This window comes from Aulostomus chinensis, chromosome 21 (assembly GCF_037954235.1).
Source record: "Aulostomus chinensis isolate RoL2024-O1b breed Wild chromosome 21, RoL_Achi_v1.0, whole genome shotgun sequence".
NCBI classification, from domain to species: Eukaryota; Metazoa; Chordata; class Actinopteri; order Syngnathiformes; family Aulostomidae; genus Aulostomus; species Aulostomus chinensis.
In genome coordinates this window covers 15158954-15182512 of record NC_141340.1, presented here as the reverse complement: position 1 = coordinate 15182512, position 23559 = coordinate 15158954, and the positions used below count along the sequence as shown (strand labels likewise).

The 23559-nt window shown below is 42.1% G+C and overlaps 2 protein-coding genes across 3 annotated transcripts in view; both read right to left on the bottom strand.

The window, feature by feature from the left end:
• Positions 1–21355, bottom strand: part of tgfbr1b (transforming growth factor, beta receptor 1 b) — a 53298-nt gene extending 31943 nt beyond the window's left edge. Inside the window, exon 1 of one of the 2 annotated variants that reach the window (XM_086190816.1) lies at positions 21072–21355. In XM_086190816.1, coding sequence (XP_086046942.1) covers positions 21072–21144 — 73 coding nt within the window. In that variant the 5' untranslated portion in view covers positions 21145–21355. Of the gene's footprint in view, positions 1–10886; positions 11005–21071 lie in introns of those variants that run through there. The other variant, XM_086190817.1, reaches the window with a different exon arrangement.
• LOC147241836 (uncharacterized) lies at positions 14648–15628 on the bottom strand. The gene is made up of 2 exons (XM_086191641.1): positions 14925–15628; positions 14648–14879 (listed from the first exon to the last, which is right to left on the bottom strand). Exons 1-2 carry the CDS (start codon positions 15367–15369, stop codon positions 14764–14766), a joined length of 561 nt encoding a protein of 186 aa, XP_086047767.1. The 5' UTR covers positions 15370–15628; the 3' UTR covers positions 14648–14763.
• Positions 21356–23559: the final 2204 nt, after the last annotated feature.

Sequence of the window (23559 nt, the reverse complement as noted above, 5' to 3'; positions counted from 1 at the left end):
AATGAACTACTCAGGAATCTACAAGAGAACTGATAAGGAATGGGATTGATAGGCAGAATCGACAATGGCATTGATATTGATAAAAACTTATCCATTCCCACCCCTACTTGTGCTGATGTAACAACGCATACTCTTGGGGTGGGAATTGCCAATGTCATCAAAAAAACAATATATTGATACTTTTGACGTGAATGGGCGATTTGTTGATATCACAATGTCTACCCTAATATGATTTTAATTTGATGTGATTTAGGTGCCTGTGATCAATTTGAGATAATACCGTAGGTCCATTCAATATTCTGTTATAGTTCTATCAACTCACAAAAAGCAACTGAGATAATATTTACCAATTTCCAAGGTGGACTGAGTAGAGATGGTGAAAGAGCATTGTGCAATGGGAATTTCAAAATACAAGAAACCTTCATAGCCTGGATTTCGACATCTTTTTGCCTACTGAACTCACTGAACTCGAGCAGACTTCAATTTGGGACGGTTCTTTAATTCCGTTGAGCCAAAATCTTGCTCAGCAAAGATGGGAAGTAATAAGTGCCATCTATTAATATAACAACGGCCTATCTCATCATAATACACTTAATTATTTTCCTTATTTTACACTTATTGCACTGACTTATTTGAAGGTTACGTACAATATTGACTATGTGCACCACTGTCATATTGTATATTTAATACATGCAACACTGCAATAGAAAAGGAGTGCAGGTTCAACTGTTGGCAGATATGCAGAAAGGTGATGGTGGAGAACTTTACTAGGCTGCTTCTGAACAGATGACTGTCTTAGATCAGCGAGGAGGACCTCTGCCGTACAAACTGGAGTAAGTATGGCATATTGGTGGGGTTCTGCAAAATATTGTGCTGAACGGGGCTACTGGATGTTCCGATATGCTTAGTGGTGCTTTTGTGTCTCCTCTGCCATTTACTGACACTTGTGAGCACAGCCACATGCCCCTTAAAATATCTACTAACCATCTATCAATGATGATAATCAAACATTAAAACATGCACTGGCATTTGATTGATGACAGCAACCCCGTTGACCAAACAAAAGTGATTTCAAACAAAACCCCACGTTATAACTTTCTTTTATTTCATTTTTCTGGCTGTCACATGTAAAAGTAGTAAGTTTAGTTGATCAGGTGAGTGAAAGTTTTTCCATATTATAATCTTGAGGGGCAATCTTCCAAAACCAGAATGTAAAGAGGAGACAACAACTGTGTTAGCTGGCACATTTATCAGCGGCTGGTCATATGTACACCATGGTTGGCAGGGTATGACCAGATTCATATATAACACAGGAGTCAAAAATGCACACACTTTGACTGTCCCCTGGGGACAGAGGTTGTGTTACTTTGCAACTTGGAAAATAGGTCTATATTGGTCATGACATGTTCTACATAACCTACATTGAACTTTTGCGTGTTTGCGTGTTCAAGATTGTAAACATAATTAGGCATTGTATTTTATGTAGATATACACAGATTCCAATCATGTTGGCAAGGGCAGACTACAGTTTATTCAATAGCTGATACACATTTTGGCTGTTTCCTTATTAAAATATAATTGACATTAAAAAAAAAAATTAATGGAAAAGTGTTATTACTTTGGATGTTTGTTCATAAATATATATATTACAATACATGTCATGAACTTAGGTAGCCTTCACAAAGAGACAAGCACGTAGTCGTCTAGAGCCCGACATTCAAAATAGTTCATCTTTAGAGTGCAACTAAATATCAACTCAAACCAACTTAACAAAAAAGATTTATATATTCAGTAATAACTGAATACTAGTGGAAGAAACCAAACACTAAGATGACCCCAAAACTCCCAGCAGAGTGCCAGGACTGTATCTTTCTTAACCGCTTCTGCTCCACTCAGTGAATGGTATCAAATTTTCTCCTTCATCTGCTCAACTCCCTTATATCAGTGACCCTGCTTGTTTGCAGTCAGAAGAATCAGGACAGAGCTGTCTTTGCAGCGTACCATTTATTTTCTTAAATTTCCTTTGTATTTTGCACAAGAACAGCCAAGACGCAAACACATAGCAACGTTATGAACAGTTTAACCCCAAGTCACAGCTGCTGCTGATGGTTCTACATGTCACTGATGCACAGCATCTCTCACGCTAAATTCAAACTGTTTCTGTTAAAATACTTCTCTATGTTCATAATTCCTCTCCTCCGTCATTGTTATTCTTTGGGGCTTTACGAAAACCCAAACCCCGAAGTTCTGCATCCGTCGCGGCCTCTAGCAAAATCCTCCTGTCACATGCAACATGCATACTCCATGCAGCAGGTTGTCTAGATGAACCTGTGGTTAGGAATCTAATATTCTGTAGAACTTGAGGCTTTGCTCCATGAGGAATTCCAATTTGGTATTGAATGACAAGGTATTTTTAGGGCTGTAGTCAACCAAAGAAATTCTTGGTCGACTGAAGCCCTCAAATTTCGACTAAAAATCGACAAATTTTAAATGTGAAAAATATACTGTGTCAACCATCAGCACAAAACCTGTTGAGGAAGATTCAGACAATTGTTTTTGTCACGTTATAATAAGTGACGACACTATCATTTGTCCTGCGCACAGAGCGAGACTGAACAGAGGAGCTCGGCATGGCGGCTGAGACACAAATAGACTTTTAACTTAAAACTTTACTCTTAAACACAAAAGGCAGGTCCACGGTAAGAATTTTTACGATTAAAACAAAACAATTATTAGACTAAAACATTGAAATGTCAATGCCGATATGTTCATATACTCAAAACTGACGGGGCAACCTAAGGTGGACAAGTTAGCTTACCGTTTCTAGGCGATACGCCGTCGTGTTTGTGGTGGAGCTGTGATATGCAAACTGTTGTTTGCAAACTTTGCATTCGACTTTTTTCCATTATCTGTTTTCATGAAATGCTGCCATGCTGCAGATGTCTTTGACATGGTGGACGAGGACTGACCTTAAATGAAACCGTCAAAATTAAATGTACATTCATCAAACCACCAGACGTTGGCCTAGTATTCTTCAGTCTGTCTGTCTCTGGTGGGTCAGGCTAATCCAAAATAGCAAAAACAAGGGGGGTGTTCAAAGATAGATTGTTATTTGTGAAGCAGGGATGCTTTCGGTACTTTCCTCCTGATGAAATTAACGTGGCAAAAAAATCGACCAATCAGAATTTTGGTTGAGCCAGAACGTATTGACTAATAAATCGACCAGTCGACTGGGAGATTACAGCCCTAGTATTTTTCAATGTTCAGCAGTGATGCAGAAATTCAGATTGAGCCCTAAAATGTACTGAGGTAAAACACATAAAAACCTAACCTCTCAGAAACATCCAATCAGCAGTAAAGTTTGTGATTCCCGGGTCCCTCCATGAAGGAGGGTAAGGGACCATTCATTAACACATTGATGCCCCTGAATTGAATGGCTGGTGGCACAGCCGCAACCTCTCGAATTAGTTGCGGCTCCTTGGACCAGGACAACGGATGTCCGGGGTCACTCGAATGCCTTGCATTTCTCCAGTTCTAGTACTGTTAGCAGCAGCACACAGAACACAATGCTACACAAGCAGGGAGGGGGTCCGCTACATTGTTGAGCATAGGGAAGTAAACTCACAACATCAACTCTCTGCGATTTAATGGAATGTTTTTACTATTTCAGTTGCACTTTTTTCTTAAAGGCCATTTTTCCTTGTAATGGCATGCTACATCTTTTTCTCTCTCATACTGGGACTGAGCCAATAGACTGCAGAGATGCCTGCTGATGACATGATTCACACATCAGCTGTCGGACTGATCCATGTTTCCTTCCACATTTTCAGAGTTCCTGTTTGCCATTATTACACCACAGTGTGCTTTTTTTCCCCCCTTACCAACATAAACAGGGGCTGAGGGGCAAGGGAGTTGTAGCATTAGCTGTTAGCCTACTCAACATGCTGGCTTAGTTTGGGGATATTTAAGCAGCAACCTGTAACGTAAATTCAGTGTCCATTCAGAGGGGCTAAACTAATATTGTATTGTACATTACAATCAACACTGGCTGAGCATTCCAAGCCACACTAAACTTCCAGCAGAAATCCCACAGGCTAAAGGGAGAACAGGGAAGTTGCTCAATGGCCAGCAGATATTTGTTGAGGATGGTGGAGCATTTGGAGCCTAAGTCTAGTTAAACATCAAGGTAATATCTATTAGAAACTGCTCAACCACAGCATGTTCTCTAGCTTTGCTGTCCCCACTCACTGGAGTTCACATCCTCCCAACAGATGGACAGCATGACTGTCTAAAACAGCCCAATGTCAGCAAATCATCCAGAAATACACTGCCAAAAAACATCCATCATGTTGAAACACAACAAACATTTGAGCCAGCGCTAATTTCCATCGTGTGATCCTTCTCAACAGCCGCTCATAGCATGCTCGCAGTCATTGCTAGCATGCTATGAGCCACCTTGCGCTACCGATGACATAACAACAGCTACTGGGTATAATAGACTACAATAAAAAATATTAAATGAACACTGACTAACTACAGAGTAACATTACAAATGATCAAATAACTGATTGACCAACTACCAAAAGCCACCTATCTGCCAGCTTACCAACCTGTTCTGCACAAGACACTGCATAGGGGAGTAGCAGTGTATTCCTCTCGTGATGCATCAGGCTTTAACAAAATAAAAGCTTCTCCAGAAAAATAATGATATTCCTCTGCGTTAATTTGCCCATGTGTTTTTAAAATTATTTACTCCGGCCTTAAACGTGGTCAGGTATAAAGCTCATGAGAAATGTATTATCTAGACTATGCTCTCACTACAGCTTTGTTTAACTTTACACAGAATACTCAAAACCTGAACAAGAAAAATGAGGGGAAGAAAAGCTCTACATTCGCAGTTGTAAAGGAAATGACAGATTCTCATAATTTTGATGGGAGAAAAAATTTATATCAACAATTCTTTAATTATAAAAACAATTTACGAGTCTTCACTTGCTTATACATCTCTTCATGCCTTTCTTTCTAATTTTTGGCTAATGACTGGATGTTTTGAGTGGCTGCTGTTTAAGAGGGGTTATGCAGGGACCAAGTATTTATAGCCTAATAAAAGTGGAAATCATTTTTAAATTGCACTTTGAATCTAGGATAAATAATAATTCATATGCACGGAATAATGTTTTTTTCATATTACCAATAAACCATGAACATTTAACATAACTGAAAAGGAAACAGTTTTAAACAAATATCAATTTCTGAATCAATTCCAATTCATATACTGGAACGCATGTGAGTGAAGGGCGTGACCGTGTTGCCGATGTCATCACTTACTTGAGGGGAGTCGAGTTAATTTCAGTTGAAGGGGCTTGAAATTCAGGCGATTTCATCTACAGGTGTGCATTTTGTTGGGTGTGCCAGAGACTGGCAATGTAACAATATATCATTTTACTGTAAACTGTGATATCAAATAACAACGGTTACCAGCAACATCATGTGAAACACAAGACATTTTAGCTGCATGGAATTACAATCACAGCTCCGCTATCTGATGTTACACTGTAGAGTGATGCAGCTCACTGGTTATGCAGGAGTCACTAAAAAAAGAAAAGAAAAGAAAAAAAAGACTCATTCTGAAAGACTGAAAACCTTCACCCAAATTAGTTACCAAAAGAGCTGGAATGTTGATTTTCAACTAAAAGCCATGTCAAAGTCAAAGATCCCATACAGCTGGGCAACCAGGAGCTGCTCAACATTTGGGGAATGGACAAGCAACAGGACAGGACATTTAAAGATATTTTCGATTTTTGTTAACATGGTTATTTTGTGCTGCACAACTAATATGCAACAAAATCTTGTTCAGCTTTACTTTGTTTACAAGGTTTCAAAGAAAAGCTACCCTGCAGTACCTGGAGCAGTGTTCAGCCTCATATTAGTGACTGTGAAGCAAATCAAATTTAAAAACCTCCACCAACAACTAGGATACAGGCTTAGTGCATTGCACAAATATCTGACTGGGTCTCTGTATTGGCAAATACTGAAAACCAAATGACTTTGCAGAAAAAAATAAATGAGGCTTACTTGTAAAAATACTCATTTGTTTTTCATTTTTTGATGGGTTATACTAAATGTAACTAAACAGGGGAGGCAAAATCGTGAAATAATTTATGCTGTGATATTTTGGTCGATGTCATATCCCTGTCTTACCATTACTGTGAAATTTGACATGGCAACATCCCTACGAGGACACAGGAAAAAAAGATGATCATCAGAAGGAGAAAGCAATTTCAGTGCACTCATGACAGGTTTTCTTGCCACCTCAGCATAATTATTTGGTTTTTGGCTTCTTAATTTATGCCATGCCTTGGAGGAACCTCTCTATGTTGGAAGCAATGAGCTGATGTCAGACATCGCTGGCTCATTAAGATATGGTAAAGGACTTTACCAAGTCAAGAATGTTTTACCCTTTGCGAAAAGAGACATTCAGTACCCAAATGCAGATCGAGAACTCTGACAAAATAAATGAACATATTTCCCGGATAATGACACCAACAGAAGACAGAGGTGGAAAGCCATGCCATTTTGTTCCTGCACTGTGGGGCCGTTGTTTTCCAGACGACATGAAGACTTACTGATGTTACAACTAATTACTTTCACTGAATGATGTCTGTCGGAAGGGAATGGTTAAATAAAAATATACTTTTGAGATGGTTTGCACCCGGGCCCTACTGCTAACCTTTATCACAGCTAAACTAACAAGCAGCCAGCCATCCAGTGGGGGTCCGGAGCTCAATAATACATGCAGAGAGGAAAGAACAATGTCTATCTGCTTGTCCAGCACTAAAAATTATAGAAAACAGACATGTTTAGATACAAACAACATGCAATGTTTTACGCAAAATATGAATTTTAGAAAAAGTATATTATGAGACAAATGTATGCATCACATAGTCAGCGATGAAACCCAAAGGAGGCCAAGAAGAACTTTTTATGTGGCAAGATTTGACACCGCTGCCAGTTCGTGAGAAAAAACCTTGATGTTGAACCCTGGCTGGTGTTTAACCAACTGGTCTGATATTAAGCCAAACACCATCACACAACATCATTGTTTATCATGTTGTGTAAGTAGAGCCCACACCCAAAAGCATCATCACAGTAACCTTACTAGGTTGGAAAAATAAGCTAAAGACATGGCAAAATGTCACACTGTTTAAGAAGAGGGGCTAAAAATGATGCAGTTAAATTGCTGACATACACACTCTCTTTTTCACTCAAGTTGCCATGGTAATTTACAGCCATCTTCAGATGTTTCCAATCTTGCACACATAAAAAGAGCAGTTGGAACCCCGCTTTTAATAATATATGTGGAGGAAATGAAAGCTTGTCAATTCCACTGGTAACTCTGCAACTTTGCGCCATCTCAGACACAAATTCGCAAAAATGGAGCTCTGCTAAGATTGAAATACTGTCAGTGGAGTCAACAAAGACTGTATACATGCCTAACGTGACACACTCTGCTGCTATTTTCACACTGTATACTTCTTTCCAGTGTATGTGTGACACAAATTCAACTCAAGTAGTGAATCGATACCAAAGCTCATTTCAGACTGGAGGGTACACAACTGACTGATATGTGTGCACCGATGTGGCCATTTGGATGCAACATCCATCACATAAATTTTGAGACAAGATAAGACTCTTACAGAATCGTAAAAAAAATCTTTTTTTCCATATAGCAATAAAATGCCAAAAAGCATTGCATTGTCAATTTTTCCCCAATATTATGAAGTCCTCCGCACAGCTGTAATTTCTGGCTACCAACCAGCTTTGTTCACTTGCTCAGATTTTGCTGATTTGGTTGTTGTCTATTAATTTATGCGTTTCTTTCAGGTGCACGTTGAGTATCCCTTTCTAGTGTGTCCTTTTCAGGTTTGTTTGTCATCAGAAGCCTGCATGTGTTGTTTAATTTTGAAAATTGACTGGACATAATATGACATTAATGCAAAGATTTCCTGACTTGCTCAATCTTCTTAGTGCAAATCGACGTGTTGTCCTTCAATAATAGACTTGTCGCTATTCCTGGGCGAAGCAGCGCACCGAGGCAAGTGACATGTCTAATTTCTTCAAATTGCCCATCCTTAATGAGATGATAAACAAAATTTGATAATTCAAGCTTTGACATATGTAACATGACCTGATTAATCTCTACTCTACACAGTAAGCTCTTCTGGCTCATCAAAAGTCCAATGCATGTTTTAGCTGAAAAGATCTTGTCACGGAATTGTGGCCCAATATCTCAGGGAGAAAATCTGAGATTCACGTGTTTGCTAGATTCAGCCAGCCCTCGAAAACAGATGCATAATGAGATAGAAGAAGAGCCAGGGAAATGGCAAGAAAAAAGTGTCTCAAGGGTGGTTCCTCCACCGAAAGCAAAATAACTTCAAATGTGAACTGTATGCAACACCTTAGTCTTTTTTTTTTCTCACCTGCATCAAAGTTCCAAGCTACTTCATCCAATATCAAAAAGAGATTCAGCACTAAAATCCTTACTGCACATCACATACAGTACTGGACTACTGGAGAAAGTGCAATCCCCAAAAAACCTTCAAGTGATGCTTTTAAGGGGCATCGAAAGCAGGCAGGCAATAAACATAATAATTTGTCTTGATAATTGCTGTGTTGCCAGTAACAATAAAAATGCAATAAACGAATAATACCATAATGGTACATAAACAAAGTTTTGTGTTGCCAGGTCACATCAGTACACAGTCTAAAGAGCTTTGCAAGCACAGATCAAAAAAGTAACAACCACTCCTGATAATAATCAAATATCAAAAGCACAAAAATTATATGAAATTGATTTATAAGTCAGAGAACAAGCAAAAATACTCCCAGCATTGATAATATAAACACCAGGAAATACTGTCATTCTGCAAAAAGCAAATTCTAAATGGTGCAAATATAAAAACGGGTGTACGATAACGACAGTATAAAATATTATCATTGAAAGGAACAGTAGGTCTACATGAGGGAGGATGCTATAGGATGAAGCCACAGCAGTTCATCACCTATTGTAAGTCATGTGATTTTTTTTAATTAACCCTTAGTTTCCAAACAAGGGCTTCCGGGTAATCGAAAGCATAATTAATTGAAACTGGCGTCCCTACCTGCTACCAAAAGTAAGCCAAGTTGAGACGGGTCGAGCCGAAACCATGCGATGGAAAATTGATTATGTATGCTGTGTGAAAAGCATGTTCGTCCACTCAGATTAGTCTCTCACTAACAAAGGAATGGCACACAAAGGAAACGCATGAGTCTGCCAGTCAATAGATAAATCACACTACCTGCTGTTTGCTCCAACGAGAAAAAAAACAACAACCTCGCCTCTCCTTATCAAATGCTGGCTACTGAAACAAAGAAAAACGACCTTACATCTGTTGCAAAATTGACATACAGATCATGTGATGAGAGCTCGTGTAAAATAAACGGTGACAACATGGTGGGTAATGTATCAATTGCATTCTCTGACAGGCTGTAAATGCCGTATCATAGTCCCAAATCCTGCGAGGTAAATATTGTATACATCCCTTTACACATGACTCGACATTAATCCGAGCGTCTTTGTGAGACTCCCGTGGATGCAGGATGAGTCAAACACCGCTTGTGGGTCTTCCCTAGAAATTTCAACCGCAGCCTTTTCCACAGTATTCAAACCTAAGTGAATTGACGCCATTACTGCAAAGCAAACGAATGAAACACACTACAAGCTAGAGGACTCGACTTTGATGGGATAAAATCTTCACTAAATTGGCAAACAGCTTAATGCAGGTTGGCGTGCCCGGGTGAAGTGCACGCTGATGAATTTGGAGGATGAGCTGAAGTAACGTTACCAAAGAATTGTCATCCTATGAGAACATCTTACCTGTCACAATACCTCCGTCACTGAAATAATAATTAGACCAGCATAGAAAAGTTAATTATCCAGAGGTTAAAACTAATGGTGAGCAACAGTATTATAGCTTATCAAAATAACCAACGACATCTAAAGTCTCCTGCGCTGGTCCACGGTGGCTGTGCCTGTGGTACACCCGTTAAACGGCACATTAAAAGGCAATTTAAGGTACGGAAATAACTTTCGAGTGCAGACAGGATGGAGACGAAACTTTACAAGGTACCTGGCACGACAACAAACAATAACCCGAGCAAAAAGGACAAAAAAAAATGTCAGGAATTCAATTATCTACTGAAGTCGCAAAAACATTCAACGTTATCAAACCACCAGCCAAAAAAAAGGCAGAATTCAATTTCACAGCATCTGAAAAGAGGAAATGGTTACGGAGGTAGGGTCGTAATAAGCAAACCCAAACGAATCTGTTTATGGATTTAATGGAGAAAGACGGTGTCATTCATCCCAAACTTGCTCTCCAAACACCTGCGAGGGGACACGCTCCAGACAGAGTAAATGAACAACCAGTGTTTGACCAACAGCTCACCTCTACTCAGGGAGATGTTGCCAACTTTGTATTTGCGAAACTGGGGTCTGATATATCGTTAAGTTACTCCGTCAACACGGACTCCAGGTCTCCGTTGGTAAATCACACATCCAAAGCCTGCGAGTGTGTTACCGAAACCTGGCCGACGAGAGGACAGCTTTCAACCTGGGCCAAAGCCGATGACCCTTTAAAGCCCAATGTGACTTTTGGCTCCCTACTTCTTTCCCCCCCAGACAATAAAGATTCCTCAGACAGGGAGGAACAGGCTAGCCGCCGACCCTGCGCCATTTTAGTTAGTCACTCTTCTTTCTTCAGGCTTCTGGAACCAACAATACAACTCTTCCGACAACAACGAGGAGCAAAACAAAAGAAACTAAATTGTCTCTTTACAGGACTTACCTGCATTTTCTTGTATCCTTGTCCCGAATAAGAGGACGAGGATAAAATACGGTATTGTATCCATCGTGGCTGTGAACCAGACTGCTGGTCTGCCGCAGCCGAACGCTAACTTCTCCCTGGTCTGAGAGAGGCGGGTGCTGATTGGCTGACTGAGCCACAGGTCCCGCCCAAACAGCAGTCGGTTGGATAGAATGCACTGATTGGCACGGAGTCCTGCCACACCCCGCCCCGCTGGAGTCAGTCTACCACTGCTGTAAACACTGTTGCTACTCACTATATAACATTGAATTATTTATTGCCATTCCTGCCTGACTTTTACTTGTTTTTACAAGTGGAACCAAAAAATCTAAAAAAAACAACAACAAACAAACAACTGCTTCCTGTGATACATTTACAGTAGGTTACACTAAAATCTGCATCAGTCTAACTGCTGGTCATTTCTAGACGAAGCTTGGTGTTCTGACAAGAAAGTGAAACGCAGAAAGACATGATTTTGTCAGACAGAAAGCCTGTGTCACAGTTTCTTCATTTAAATCAAGCAATACCATTGCGTCAAGTTTTAAAATCCAAGAGGTTTCCCCTTGAGGGAGCCTCTGTATATATTAATGATATTGTGAAATAATTTTATGGTGATATTTAATTCAAAACAGAGCATTTGAGAATATCTTATGAACATTCCCGTAAGTTCATGACTGAAGATTTTTAGATGGAACGACTGGAGCTGTGACTAAAATAGCATTGTGGCTGGTTTCCTAACTTCTAACGATGACTCAAAGAGGAAGGGTAGAAATCTGATGTTGAGAGAACACTTTTAAGGATGAAGGAGAACGTGTCACAGTGACTCTGATTGAGGGAACATATTGTAATTATAACATCAGTAAAAAGATATCTTCAATGGCATGTTGTGCCTGTGGCGACACACAGGGGCATCGTCTATTTTTCACAGACGCTCTCTCTCTTTCTCTCTATCGCTCTCTGTCTCTCACCACACACACACACACATACACACACACACACACACACACACACACATACTTCTAATGCATGGACATAAGCCTCTAAACCCTTCGTTTGTCTCATTCACTTTTATTCTCTCCATTATGCACACACACTCTCCACTCTCCTCACCTAACTGCAACACACGCTGGTACACACACTCCCTACTACGTGACAGAGATTGATGACAGCCTATTATTTCACGTCCTTCTGAGCCCTGAACAGTTCACACACACACACACACGCACGCACGCACGCACGCACGCACGCACGCACGCACACACACACACACACACACACACACACGCACAGGCTGACATGTCCCTAAAGGATTGACAGAATTCTTTTGAGCCGGTGAATAATGTAAATTGGTGAAACATGTAGTGTCATAAAATCCCGGAGCACAAATTGTAAAAATGATATACGATGCGATTCACACTCTCACACAAAGGCACAATTTGCACTTTAATCAAATGCTGATGTTGGCCTCAGTGTTGTCATTTCATTCATTGCTTCTCTTTGCCATTCTCATTCAGGGGTCTCCTCTCTCCTGCACTCCAAAGCTCAGTCTTCGCCAGCAGTGTGAGCCAAAAACAACAGTCTTCACTTAACCTTGCTTGAGGCAGGCTCACACTGCATGAATTCATCATTACATGAGCACAGCACCTGATAGGCCATTTCTTAAAACAATTAAAAAATGCTCCTGCAATATCTGCAATATAACAATGACAATTTTCAAATTGTTTACCTCTCAGTGCGAGCGTGCCCACAACTGCAACAGTCTACCCCTCTGAGAGACGTGCAGCATTGATAAGGGGTGTGTCTCAGTACTAATGAGACCACGCTGAGTGTTCCGTACATGAGAGTTCAGGCTGGGCAAGTTTGCCTCGACAGAACAGTCACTTTGCCGTTGGAAGAGTAGAGGACTTGATGTTGTCACTGCTCTGCTCTTGTTGCCCCAAGCAGACACGGCTACTGAGGTCTGGTGAATTTACAGTACAACAAAATAAAGATTTAATGTAAGATGACAAGTCATTTTGATGCTGTTTTGAATTCCTCTTATTATTGTTCTTATTATAGCTAGGGGGGCTGGAGCCTATCCCAGCAGCCTGCGGGCGAGAGGCGGGGTTCACCCTGGACAGGTCACCAGTCCATCACAGGGCCAAAGCATCGAGACAGACAACCATTCACACTCACAGTCACACCTACAGTCAATTTAGAGTATCAATCAGCCTCGTCCTCTCTTGATGTCTTTGGACTGTGGGAGGAAGCTGGAGTACCAGAGAGAACCCACACAGGAACAGGGAGAACATGCAGACTCCACACAGAAAGATCACCTGCTGGAGCCGGGACTGGAACCTGGAACCTTCTTGCTGTGAGGTGACAGTGCTGACCACTGCACCACCGTGCTGACCACTGCACCACACCAATTATCATATAAGTTAAATCAAAGATCACATTAAAACAATGGCAGATCTGGGTGTTATAATACTTTGCCTTTTTTGTTTATGTAAAATCACTGCAGTGAAAACCAGCGGTCACAGATAATCACAGGTAATCCAGCACCACAAAGACTGCTATCATCTCGTCCTCATCACATAACAGTAACAACGCTCACAATCACGACACTCCACATCCTCTGTGTCGGTCCTATATGAGCGCAACACATTGTAATTAGGACTTATAATGAGGATGTGGACTTTTATGTCTGTAAGAGGTGTCACTGACTTTATGTTCACACTTTGCCATGCGTGAGTTAAGAGTGTGTGTGGACTCATGTTCATGTTCACTGCATTTTTTTTTTTTACACAGTCAAACTAGTTGAAAAGTAAAACTGTTATTGGTGATGCCCACAGCATGAATCAATATGATTAAAAAATAATGAGGATCTGCTCTGTGATGATGAGAAATTCATACCATCCCAGAACACTCGCGGTCTCCTCTTCTCCAGGAGGAAAAAAACTTTTTTTTATTAATAATTCGATGTTCATTGCAGCTATCTCACCGTAAGTGCATTTCCTAACACGCTTGGATCTGAAAGTTTAAATTACATTGACAGGGTCAGCATGGCTTAGAGGTAGAGAAGCTGTCTAGCAACTGAAGTGTTTCTGGTTCCATCCTCACTTCCCCCGCTGACCATGTCGAAGTGTCCTTGAGCAAGATACTGAGCCCCTAATTGCTCCTGATGGCCCTGAAACGGACTGGCGACACGTCCAGGGTGAACCCCGCCTCTCACCCAATGTCAGCTGGGAGAGGCTCCAGTGTTTGGCCAGGCCTTGAGTGAACAGGAAACACCAGGCTTGTTTTGTGAGTTTGAAGAGAATAATGTATTCAGATAAATGAAACATTTGAAATAAAAGAGAAATATTATTTAGGGTTTCAGGGAATTGAATGACATGACATGATTGAATGCATGCCTTTGGGCGGTTTTAATTCTTTTTAAATGTTCCAATGTCTGGGCTGTAGAAGTTCCTGGGCACCTTACATATGTGAAATATTTTGGGTAACAGTTGTGTCGAGTGGCAAGACTGAAAAAAAATCTCCTCTCCAAAAACTCTCTGTTCCAACTTTGTGCCCAAGTTGTCTCCTCACCACAAATTCCAGTATGTTCAAGCAAAACAAATGATGATCAGTGACTTTTTTAAAAAGGTTTTTCTCTCTCTCTCTCTCTCTCTCTCTCTGTCTGTCTCACACACACACACACACACACATAGAATAAGGGTTCGAATAGATGTCAAAATTATTTCATATTTATTCACATAATACAAATCGTTGAAGCAGTGTAATTCATGGTGGGCTGCTGGATGAAGCCTCTCTTCACAGACATAAACTTGTTCCACACAGAGAAGATGATGCTGACACAGTTGGACCAGCAGGTGTTCTACTGCTCAGTGTCAGTGGAGCTGTGGGGATCCATGTCCTCGTAGTACTCCCCAACATCAGTGCAGTAGAAGTCGGGATCCATCCATTCATGATAGGTGTTTGAGTAGGGACCAGGTTCTCCACAGTATTGCTGATGTTCAAAGCTGGTGTAGGGACCAGGTTCTCCACAGCACTGCTGATACTCATAACTGCGGTCCCTGTGGTCCCTGTAGGTCATGAGGGAGGACTGGCCTCCTGGCTGGTCATGATGCTCCAAGCCCGTATGCGTGTTGATGGCTGGAGCAGTGTTGCTGTAGGGATGATCCATTTTGCCACCCGACTGTCTATCATGATTGCATTTAACATCCAGGACTGGCTCCCAGATCATCTGCATCACCTCATCCCCTGCACCATAGTACCGCCGAAATTCATCAAAGATGGCGTACAAGCCCTCATGCATGTCGGTGGCTGGAGCAGGGTTTCTCTCAGCATGAACCATTTCACCACCATGCTGTCCATCATCAGGAACATCCAGGACTGGCTCCCAGATCATCTCCATGACCTCATCCCCTGCACCATAGTACCGCCCATGGTCATCAAGGTGCAGGTCTGGATTCCTCTCCATCGTTGTAGTTTGGTTGAATTTCCTCCTTGTCTTCTCAACACAACGTGTTAAGATTTCAGTCGCGCTCCGTTTAACTGTGAGGTTTTCTTCTTTGTTGAGACACAACAGCAGTTGGTAAAGTCACCTTCAATATTCTGCACAAATATACTCATGGAGAGTTCTTTAATAAGTGTTTGTAAGTCAGAGATCAAAGACAGAAAAAAGAGGTGAAAGCACAGAATTCATGAATCAAAGAAAGAAATCAAAGACAGAACACAGAGATCAAACAAGCCACAGATCAAAAAGATCCATAGATGCAACAGCCAAGGATTTTTTGTATTGTTGTCAATATGATCATTTTCTATTATTTTGTCCACCCTCCACATCTGAAGATTATTTTGCATTATAGGGATAGAAGATTTTAAACAGCCTCCAAAAATTTAGAGTTCAGTACAGAGGGCAGCTGCCTCATGCTTGGTATCATCCTTCTCTACAGCGTCAGCAAACTAGAACTCTCTAAAGGTAATATAATTTCCTTTGTGTAACCTCTGCCACTCCACCTAGTGTCAGACAGTGGCTTTGGAATCTTTATTTTTGAATATCTTTTTGTATTGGTAGACTGGCAACCTGTCCAGGGTGAACCCTGCCTCTCGCCCATAGCCGCTGGGATAGGCTCCAGCCCCCCTGTGACCCTTAACAGGAATAAGCGGAAGAAAATGGATGGCTGGATGGATGGATGAACTGAAATTGAAAATAGAGAAATTAAGTTAGTTTCAGGCGGCACGGTGGTGCAGTGGTCAGCACTGTCCCCTCACAGCAAGAAGGTTCCGGGTTCGAGTCCCGGCTCCATCACGGGATCTTTCTGTGTGAGTCTCCATGTTCTCCCTGTTCCTGTGTGGGTTCTCTCTGGTACTCCAGCTTCCTCCCACAGTCCAAAGACATCAAGAGGGGACGAGGCTGATTGATACTCTAAATTGACCGTAGGTGTGACTGTGAGTGTGAATGGTTGTCTGTCTCTATGTGTTGGTCCTGTGATGGACTGGTGACCTGTCCAGGGTGAACCCCGCCTCTCACGTGAAAGCTGCTGGGATAGGCTCCACCCCCTGCATCCCTTAACAGGATAAGTGGTAGAAAATGGATGAATGGACGAAGTCAGTTTCAAAGTCCCAAATCATCTTCTTTGACAGGGGTGGCAGTCAGTATGAGTGTGAACATGCACATGTGCGTGCACTCATCACATCACCAAACCAATCTTTTTAGGTTTAACTTCCCATTTTTTCTACAACCATTGACAATATTATCTTTCACATTCCCGTGTATAGTGTCAATCAGCGTCAATTCATTGATGGCCTGACAATTTAGTTGAGTTGCTGGCTGAATTCCCCAAACACACATGCTGCTCAACTGAAGCATAACGCTGTCATCTTCTTTGGATTTTGTGCAGGCTTAACCAGGGCTGGGCAACAATTTTTCTTAGAAAGCCACACTGGCATGGGAAAGTAAGCCAGGAGCCACACATCAATCACAAGGAAACATGAAACACACCATTATGGAATATATTCATGAATTAGAACTTTTTTTTTCTCAGCTGTTTTTTATTTCAATCTGTGAACTCTGATCTTACACGGAAAAGAGCCACCATTTTGACAGTTACAATACAATATAACACACTGAATTATGTCATAAATACTGTATGTCAGTACATGAAAATAAGTAGCTGGGTGGAGTCTTTGATGTCATTGCGTTCATCTGATGTGATTGAGAAGTATGTGAATGCAGCAGGAAGCAGACTGAGGCAACCGCTGTTTGAATCATGTTTGATATAATACCAAATACTGCATGTGTACTACAGTCAGGGCCATAGATATTGGGACATCAACACAATTCTCATCTTTTTGGCTCTCTACACCACCTCAATTTGAAATGAAACAAACAAAATGTGCTTTAACTGCAGACTTTCAGCTTAAATTTGAGGGTATTTACGTCCCAAAAATAAAATGACATCTTCCCAAAATGTTTTGCTAAATACATCTCACAAATAAACTCTACATTCCGTTGCATCCTCAGCCAACAGAAGGAGGACATCGTGTTGTCAGCGCTGATTGTGGAGTAACAATGTGCGCTGACTGTTCATTTTGCTGTTTTACTGCTTAAAAAATCGACAAACAAGTGCAAGCAAAATGTGGCGGTAATTAGCTGATGCTGATGCGGTGCTAGGCGGTCACAAATTGGCATAGAAGAAGAAAACATCGCGTTGTCATTTCCGGTGAGTGCGCCACGCGGCAGTATGCAATTTGGGACAGCACTGCACCCTCAAAACACACCACCTCATCATTGAAGCATGGTGGTGAAAGTGTCATGGCGTGAGCATGTATGGCTGACAAGCAGCAGGATGAATTTCAGTGTGTTTTGGGAAATATCATCTGCTCATATTCAGCCAAATGCTTCAGAACTCATTGGACGACGCTCACCCGTGCAGATGGCCAATGACCCGAAGCATACTACTACGAAAGCAACCAAAGAGTTTTTTGAAGCAAAGAAGAGGAATGTTATGCAATGGCCAGGTCAGTCACCTGACCTGAATACAATTGAGCGTGCATGTCACTTGCTGAAGACAAAACTGAAGGGAAAATGCCCCAAGAACGAGCAGGAACTGGAGACAGTTGTAGTCAAGGCCTGGCGGAGCATCACCAGGGATGAAAGCCAACATCTGCTGATGTCTATGTGTTCAGGACTTCTGGCTGTAATTGACTGCAAAGGACATGCAACCAAGTATTAAAAAGTTAAAATTTGATTTATGATTGTTCATTTGTCCCATTACTTTTGGTCTCTTAAAAAGTGGGAGGCACATGTACAAACTGTTGTCACTCCTACACCGTGCACCTGATTTGAGTGTAAGTACCCTCAAATTTAAGCTGAAAGTCTGCAGTTAAAGCATATCTTTGTGTTTCATTTCAAATCCATTGTGGTGGTGTATAAATCCAAAAAGATGAGAATGGTGTTGATGTCCCAGTATTTATGCACCTGACTGTATATGTGTATCCGATGTCTACCTTTACCCCAGGGGTGTCAAACTTACAGCCCATGGGCCAGATCAGGCCCACTAACCGGTTTAATTAGGCTTGCGAGATGATTTTGCAACGTATAAAAATGAGCTGCAAGCTTTCAATGAAAGAAACTGCTGCTCTAAATGTGTCCACTTGATGTCGCAATGGCAATTCTGTTAAGCAAGCAAACAGTTTATAACAGTGCTGAGCAGGGATAGCAAGTATAGCTAACCCGGAGCTACTTTGTTGCTCTGCCTATGATGTCTTCTACTTTGAACATGATGTGCTTTGGCACCCTTTTTGCCCCAAAATTTCTTTGTCAAAAAAGAGTAAAGTGGACACCCCCCCCGCCCCCCCCCCAATTTATTCACGGAGGTGAAGGGGAAACCTGTGTGTTTAGTGCGTTCACAGCATGTTTCGTGCTGAAAAATATAACCTGCGGCACCAATATGAGACTCTTCATGCCGAAAAATGGATGTGTTGCGTTGTTGTGTTGCAAGACATTATAGGGGTCTATTATTTTCCAGCTTTTCAGACTCATGAACATGTTTAAAATGTTGGATACTTGTTCTAGAGGACATGGTCGTGTCATATCATGAGGTAGGTGTATGTTAAAGTAATCTGCACTGCTGAGAACGCTCGGATTTGGAGAGTTTTTTCAAAAGTCTCATTTTGTGATGTCACAACTTCAGGGTAAGCTCCATATACGGAAACTCACCAGGCTCTGGTCTCAGTGCCATGTGGCGTTACATAAAGATATTCAAAAATAAAGATTCCAAAGCCACTGTCTGACACTAGGTGGAGTGGCAGAGGTTACACAAAGGAAATTATATTACCTTTAGAGAGTTCTAGTTTGCTAACGCTGTAGAGAAGGATGATACCAAGCATGAGGCAGCTGCCCTCTGTACTGAACTCTAAATTTTTGGAGGCTGTTTAAAATCTTCTATCCCTATAATGCAAAATAATCTTCAGATGTGGAGGGTGGACAAAATAATAGAAAATGATCATATTGACAACAATACAAAAAATCCTTGGCTGTTGCATCTATGGATCTTTTTGATCTGTGGCTTGTTTGATCTCTGTGTTCTGTCTTTGATTTCTTTCTTTGATTCATGAATTCTGTGCTTTCACCTCTTTTTTCTGTCTTTGATCTCTGACTTACAAACACTTATTAAAGAACTCTCCATGAGTATATTTGTGCAGAATATTGAAGGTGACTTTACCAACTGCTGTTGTGTCTCAACAAAGAAGAAAACCTCACAGTAAAACGGAGCGCGACTGAAATCTTAACACGTTGTGTTGAGAAGACAAGGAGGAAATTCAACCAAACTACAACGATGGAGAGGAATCCAGACCTGCACCTTGATGACCATGGGCGGTACTATGGTGCAGGGGATGAGGTCATGGAGATGATCTGGGAGCCAGTCCTGGATGTTCCTGATGGACAGCATGGTGGTGAAATGGTTCATGCTGAGAGAAACCCTGCTCCAGCCACCGACATGCATGAGGGCTTGTACGCCATCTTTGATGAATTTCGGCGGTACTATGGTGCAGGGGATGAGGTGATGCAGATGATCTGGGAGCCAGTCCTGGATGTTAAATGCAATCATGATAGACAGTCAGGTGGCAAAATGGATCATCCCTACAGCAACACTGCTCCAGCCATCAACACGCATACGGGCTTGGAGCATCATGACCAGCCAGGAGGCCAGTCCTCCCTCATGACCTACAGGGACCACAGGGACCGCAGTTATGAGTATCAGCAGTGCTGTGGAGAACCTGGTCCCTACACCAGCTTTGAACATCAGCAATACTGTGGAGAACCTGGTCCCTACTCAAACACCTATCATGAATGGATGGATCCCGACTTCTACTGCACTGATGTTGGGGAGTACTACGAGGACATGGATCCCCACAGCTCCACTGACACTGAGCAGTAGAACACCTGCTGGTCCAACTGTGTCAGCACCATCTTCTCTGTGTGGAACAAGTTTATGTCTGTGAAGAGAGGCTTCATCCAGCAGCCCACCATGAATTACACTGCTTCAACGATTTGTATTATGTGAATAAATATGAAATAAATTTGACATCTATTGGAACCCTTATTCTATGTGTAAGTGAGTGAGAGAGAGAGAGAGAGCTATTTAAAAAAAAAAAGTCACTGATCATCATTTGTATTGCTTGAACATACTGGACTTTGTGGTGAGGAGACAACTTGGGCGCAAGGCGCAATGCGCGGGCCGGGGCTCAAACCCAGAACCTTCTTGCTGTGAGGCCACAGTGCTCACCGCTGCACCAATTTTGTCCTCAGAATTTTCAACTAATTTGAAGTGTTTTTTCAAGAGGATTATTTTTGATGTATACATTTTCAGAATGTGCTTGTGCTATTTTGGACCATACTAACACAAAGAAAACAATCTGAAGTTGTCGTTATTTTCGTTATTATTCCATGATTTTATCAGTCAAGCCCACTTGGGAATGGATGTTCCTCCATGTGGCCCCTGAGCTCAATGAGTTTGACACCACTTCAGTTGCAGTGGGGGCTGTGCTTGCTGCAGGCCCAGCACAGGTGGGACAATATGTCTCCTAGCACCGCCCAAACCTGCACATGGTCGCTATTTGTCCGAGATGCGCACAAGAAAGTTTTCAAATGACACACGTCTGAATTTATCTTACCGTCAATGAGAGGAAGGCACTGCCTCTGTTTTGCCCGTGGTGGTGAGTCGTAAAGGGGAGCCTGTGGTTTCATGAAGCTGCAGTGTCCAGGAGCTGCAGCTTCATGACGGTCACTTCCAGGTTTCACTCAGGCTGAGTACCGCCAGTCTTTATTTACCCTTTGAGGAGGATCGGGCTGGGATGGCCCACCGGCCGTCAGCTGCCCGTGTGGAGTCTCGACCCTACTTTAAGGTTTCAGTGCCTCTGATGTTTATAACAGAATTACAGCTGTAAGTCTGGTTTGTTGTCACTACTACGGATGTCCTGCCTCTGACCGGGTAAAAGCCCAAACATATTTCAGGATAACGGGGAGCACCTGGGGTGGCCACTCAGATTCAGGTGATGGCCGGTGCCACCTGGGGCCACTCTCTGGCCACACCCCTGGTGAGATCAGACATGACGTTTAGGGGACCATAGGCAGTACTCTGGCATTCGTTTCTGATGTTTATACATAAATGACTGGCATATCTATTCCTGTTTAGGCTCATATTTTGGAAATAGATTGCAATCAATGGATGGACTCGATTTCAAAAATATAGAATTGATCTCCTGCAATTGTTCAGTGTTCTTTATCCCTCGTCTGGGTGTGAGGTCATCGTATCTTTGTGTTTTTTTAACCAGTTTAAGATTCATCTGTCTTTCTTTGCCGCTCAGCTACTTTGCGTGTTCAGCAGAGCTCCACTGCCCCCTGCAGTGGATGAAGATGTCAGTTTATTTTTACACAGTCAAACTAGTTGAAAATTAAAATGATTAAAATTTTTGATGGCCACAGCATAAGTAAATATTATTAAAATAAATATTGAGGATCTGCTCTGTAATTCTGTAGTGTGATCATGAGAATTTTATCGATAGATATTCCTGTATTAGTCCCACGACAGGGAAATTCACAATGTTGTAGCAGGAAAGTGGATAGATTAACAATATAGATATAAACAATATAAGTAATGGGGGGCACGGTGGTGCAGTGGTCAGCACTGTCGCCTCACAACAAGAAGGTTCCAGGTTCCAGTCCCAGCTCCATCACAGGATCTTTCTGTATGGAGTCTCCATGTTCTCCCTGTTCCTGTGTGGGTTCTCTCTGGTACTCCAGCTTCCTCCCACAGTCCAAAGACATCAAGAGGGGACGAGGCTGATTGATACTCTAAATTGACCGTAGGTGTGACTGTGAGTGTGAATGTTGTCTGTCTCTATGTGTTGGTCCTGTGATGGACTGGTGACCTGTCCAGGGTGAACCCCGCCTCTCGCCTGAAGGCTGCTGGGATAGGCTCCAGCCCTGTGACCCTTAACAGGATAAGCAGAAAAAAAGAATGAATGGTATTAGACATGTGACAAGCAAAAGAGAGATAGGAATTTTGTTGTAATCAGCTATGGATAGCTGGCTAGCAACAGGGAGAATTAAGAGGAAAGAGAGACAAAACACTGGTGGTGAATCGACAGCTGTTGGAGGTGGGCTACGAAAATTTTTGAGTCTTAAAAGTGGGCCCTGAGTTGGAAAAGGCTGGGTACCATTGGTTTAAAGCACAGGTGTCAAACTGATCCAGTAAAGGGCCGTGTGGCAGCAGGTTTTCATTCCAACCAAGCAAAAGCAACCTGCTGCCACACGGCCCTTTACTGGATCAGTTTGACACCACTGGTTTAAAGGAAATGAAAAAACATGGACGATCCACATTTTCCTTTTATTAAACTCTGACAAAAGTGAAGTTATTGTGCTGGGCCCAGAACAACTTAGAATAAGAAGAATAAGAATATATTAATCCCACACAGGGGAAATTTAAACAGTTTCAGCAGCATTTACAGAGGGAAGACGTGTCAGGATCCAGTGCACTCTTGTTCATGTCCATGTCTTTTGTTTTCCCCAGGGCTGGGCGGGGCCTTCCGGTATCCTCAGCAGCCACCCTCCTCTGCCCACCTGGTGGCTCATTAACCTGATTCAACTCTCCACACCAACAGCAGTCTATCTAGCTAGCTAGCTATCTACACATACACACACACTATATTGCCAAAAGTATTCGCTCACCTGCCTTGACTCACATGAGCTTTAGTGACATCCCATTCCTCATCATGGGTCCACCCTTTGCAGCTAGAACAGCTTCAACTCTTCTGGGAAGGTTGTCCACAAGGTTTAGGAGTGTGTTTATGGGGATTTTTGACCATTCTTCCAGAAGCACATTTGTGAGGTCACACACTGATGTTGGCCGAGAAGGCCTGGCTCTCAGTCTCCGCTCTAATTCATCCCAAAGGTGTTCTATCGGGTTGAGGTCAGGACTCTGTGCAGGCCAGTCAAGTTCATCCACACCAGACTTTGCCATCCATGTCTTTATGGACCTTCCTTTGTGCACTGGTGCACAGTCATGTTGGAAGAGGAAGGGACCGGCTCCAAACTGTTCCCACAAAGTTGGGAGCATGGAATTGTCCAAAATGTCTTGGTATGCTGAAGCATTCAGAGTTC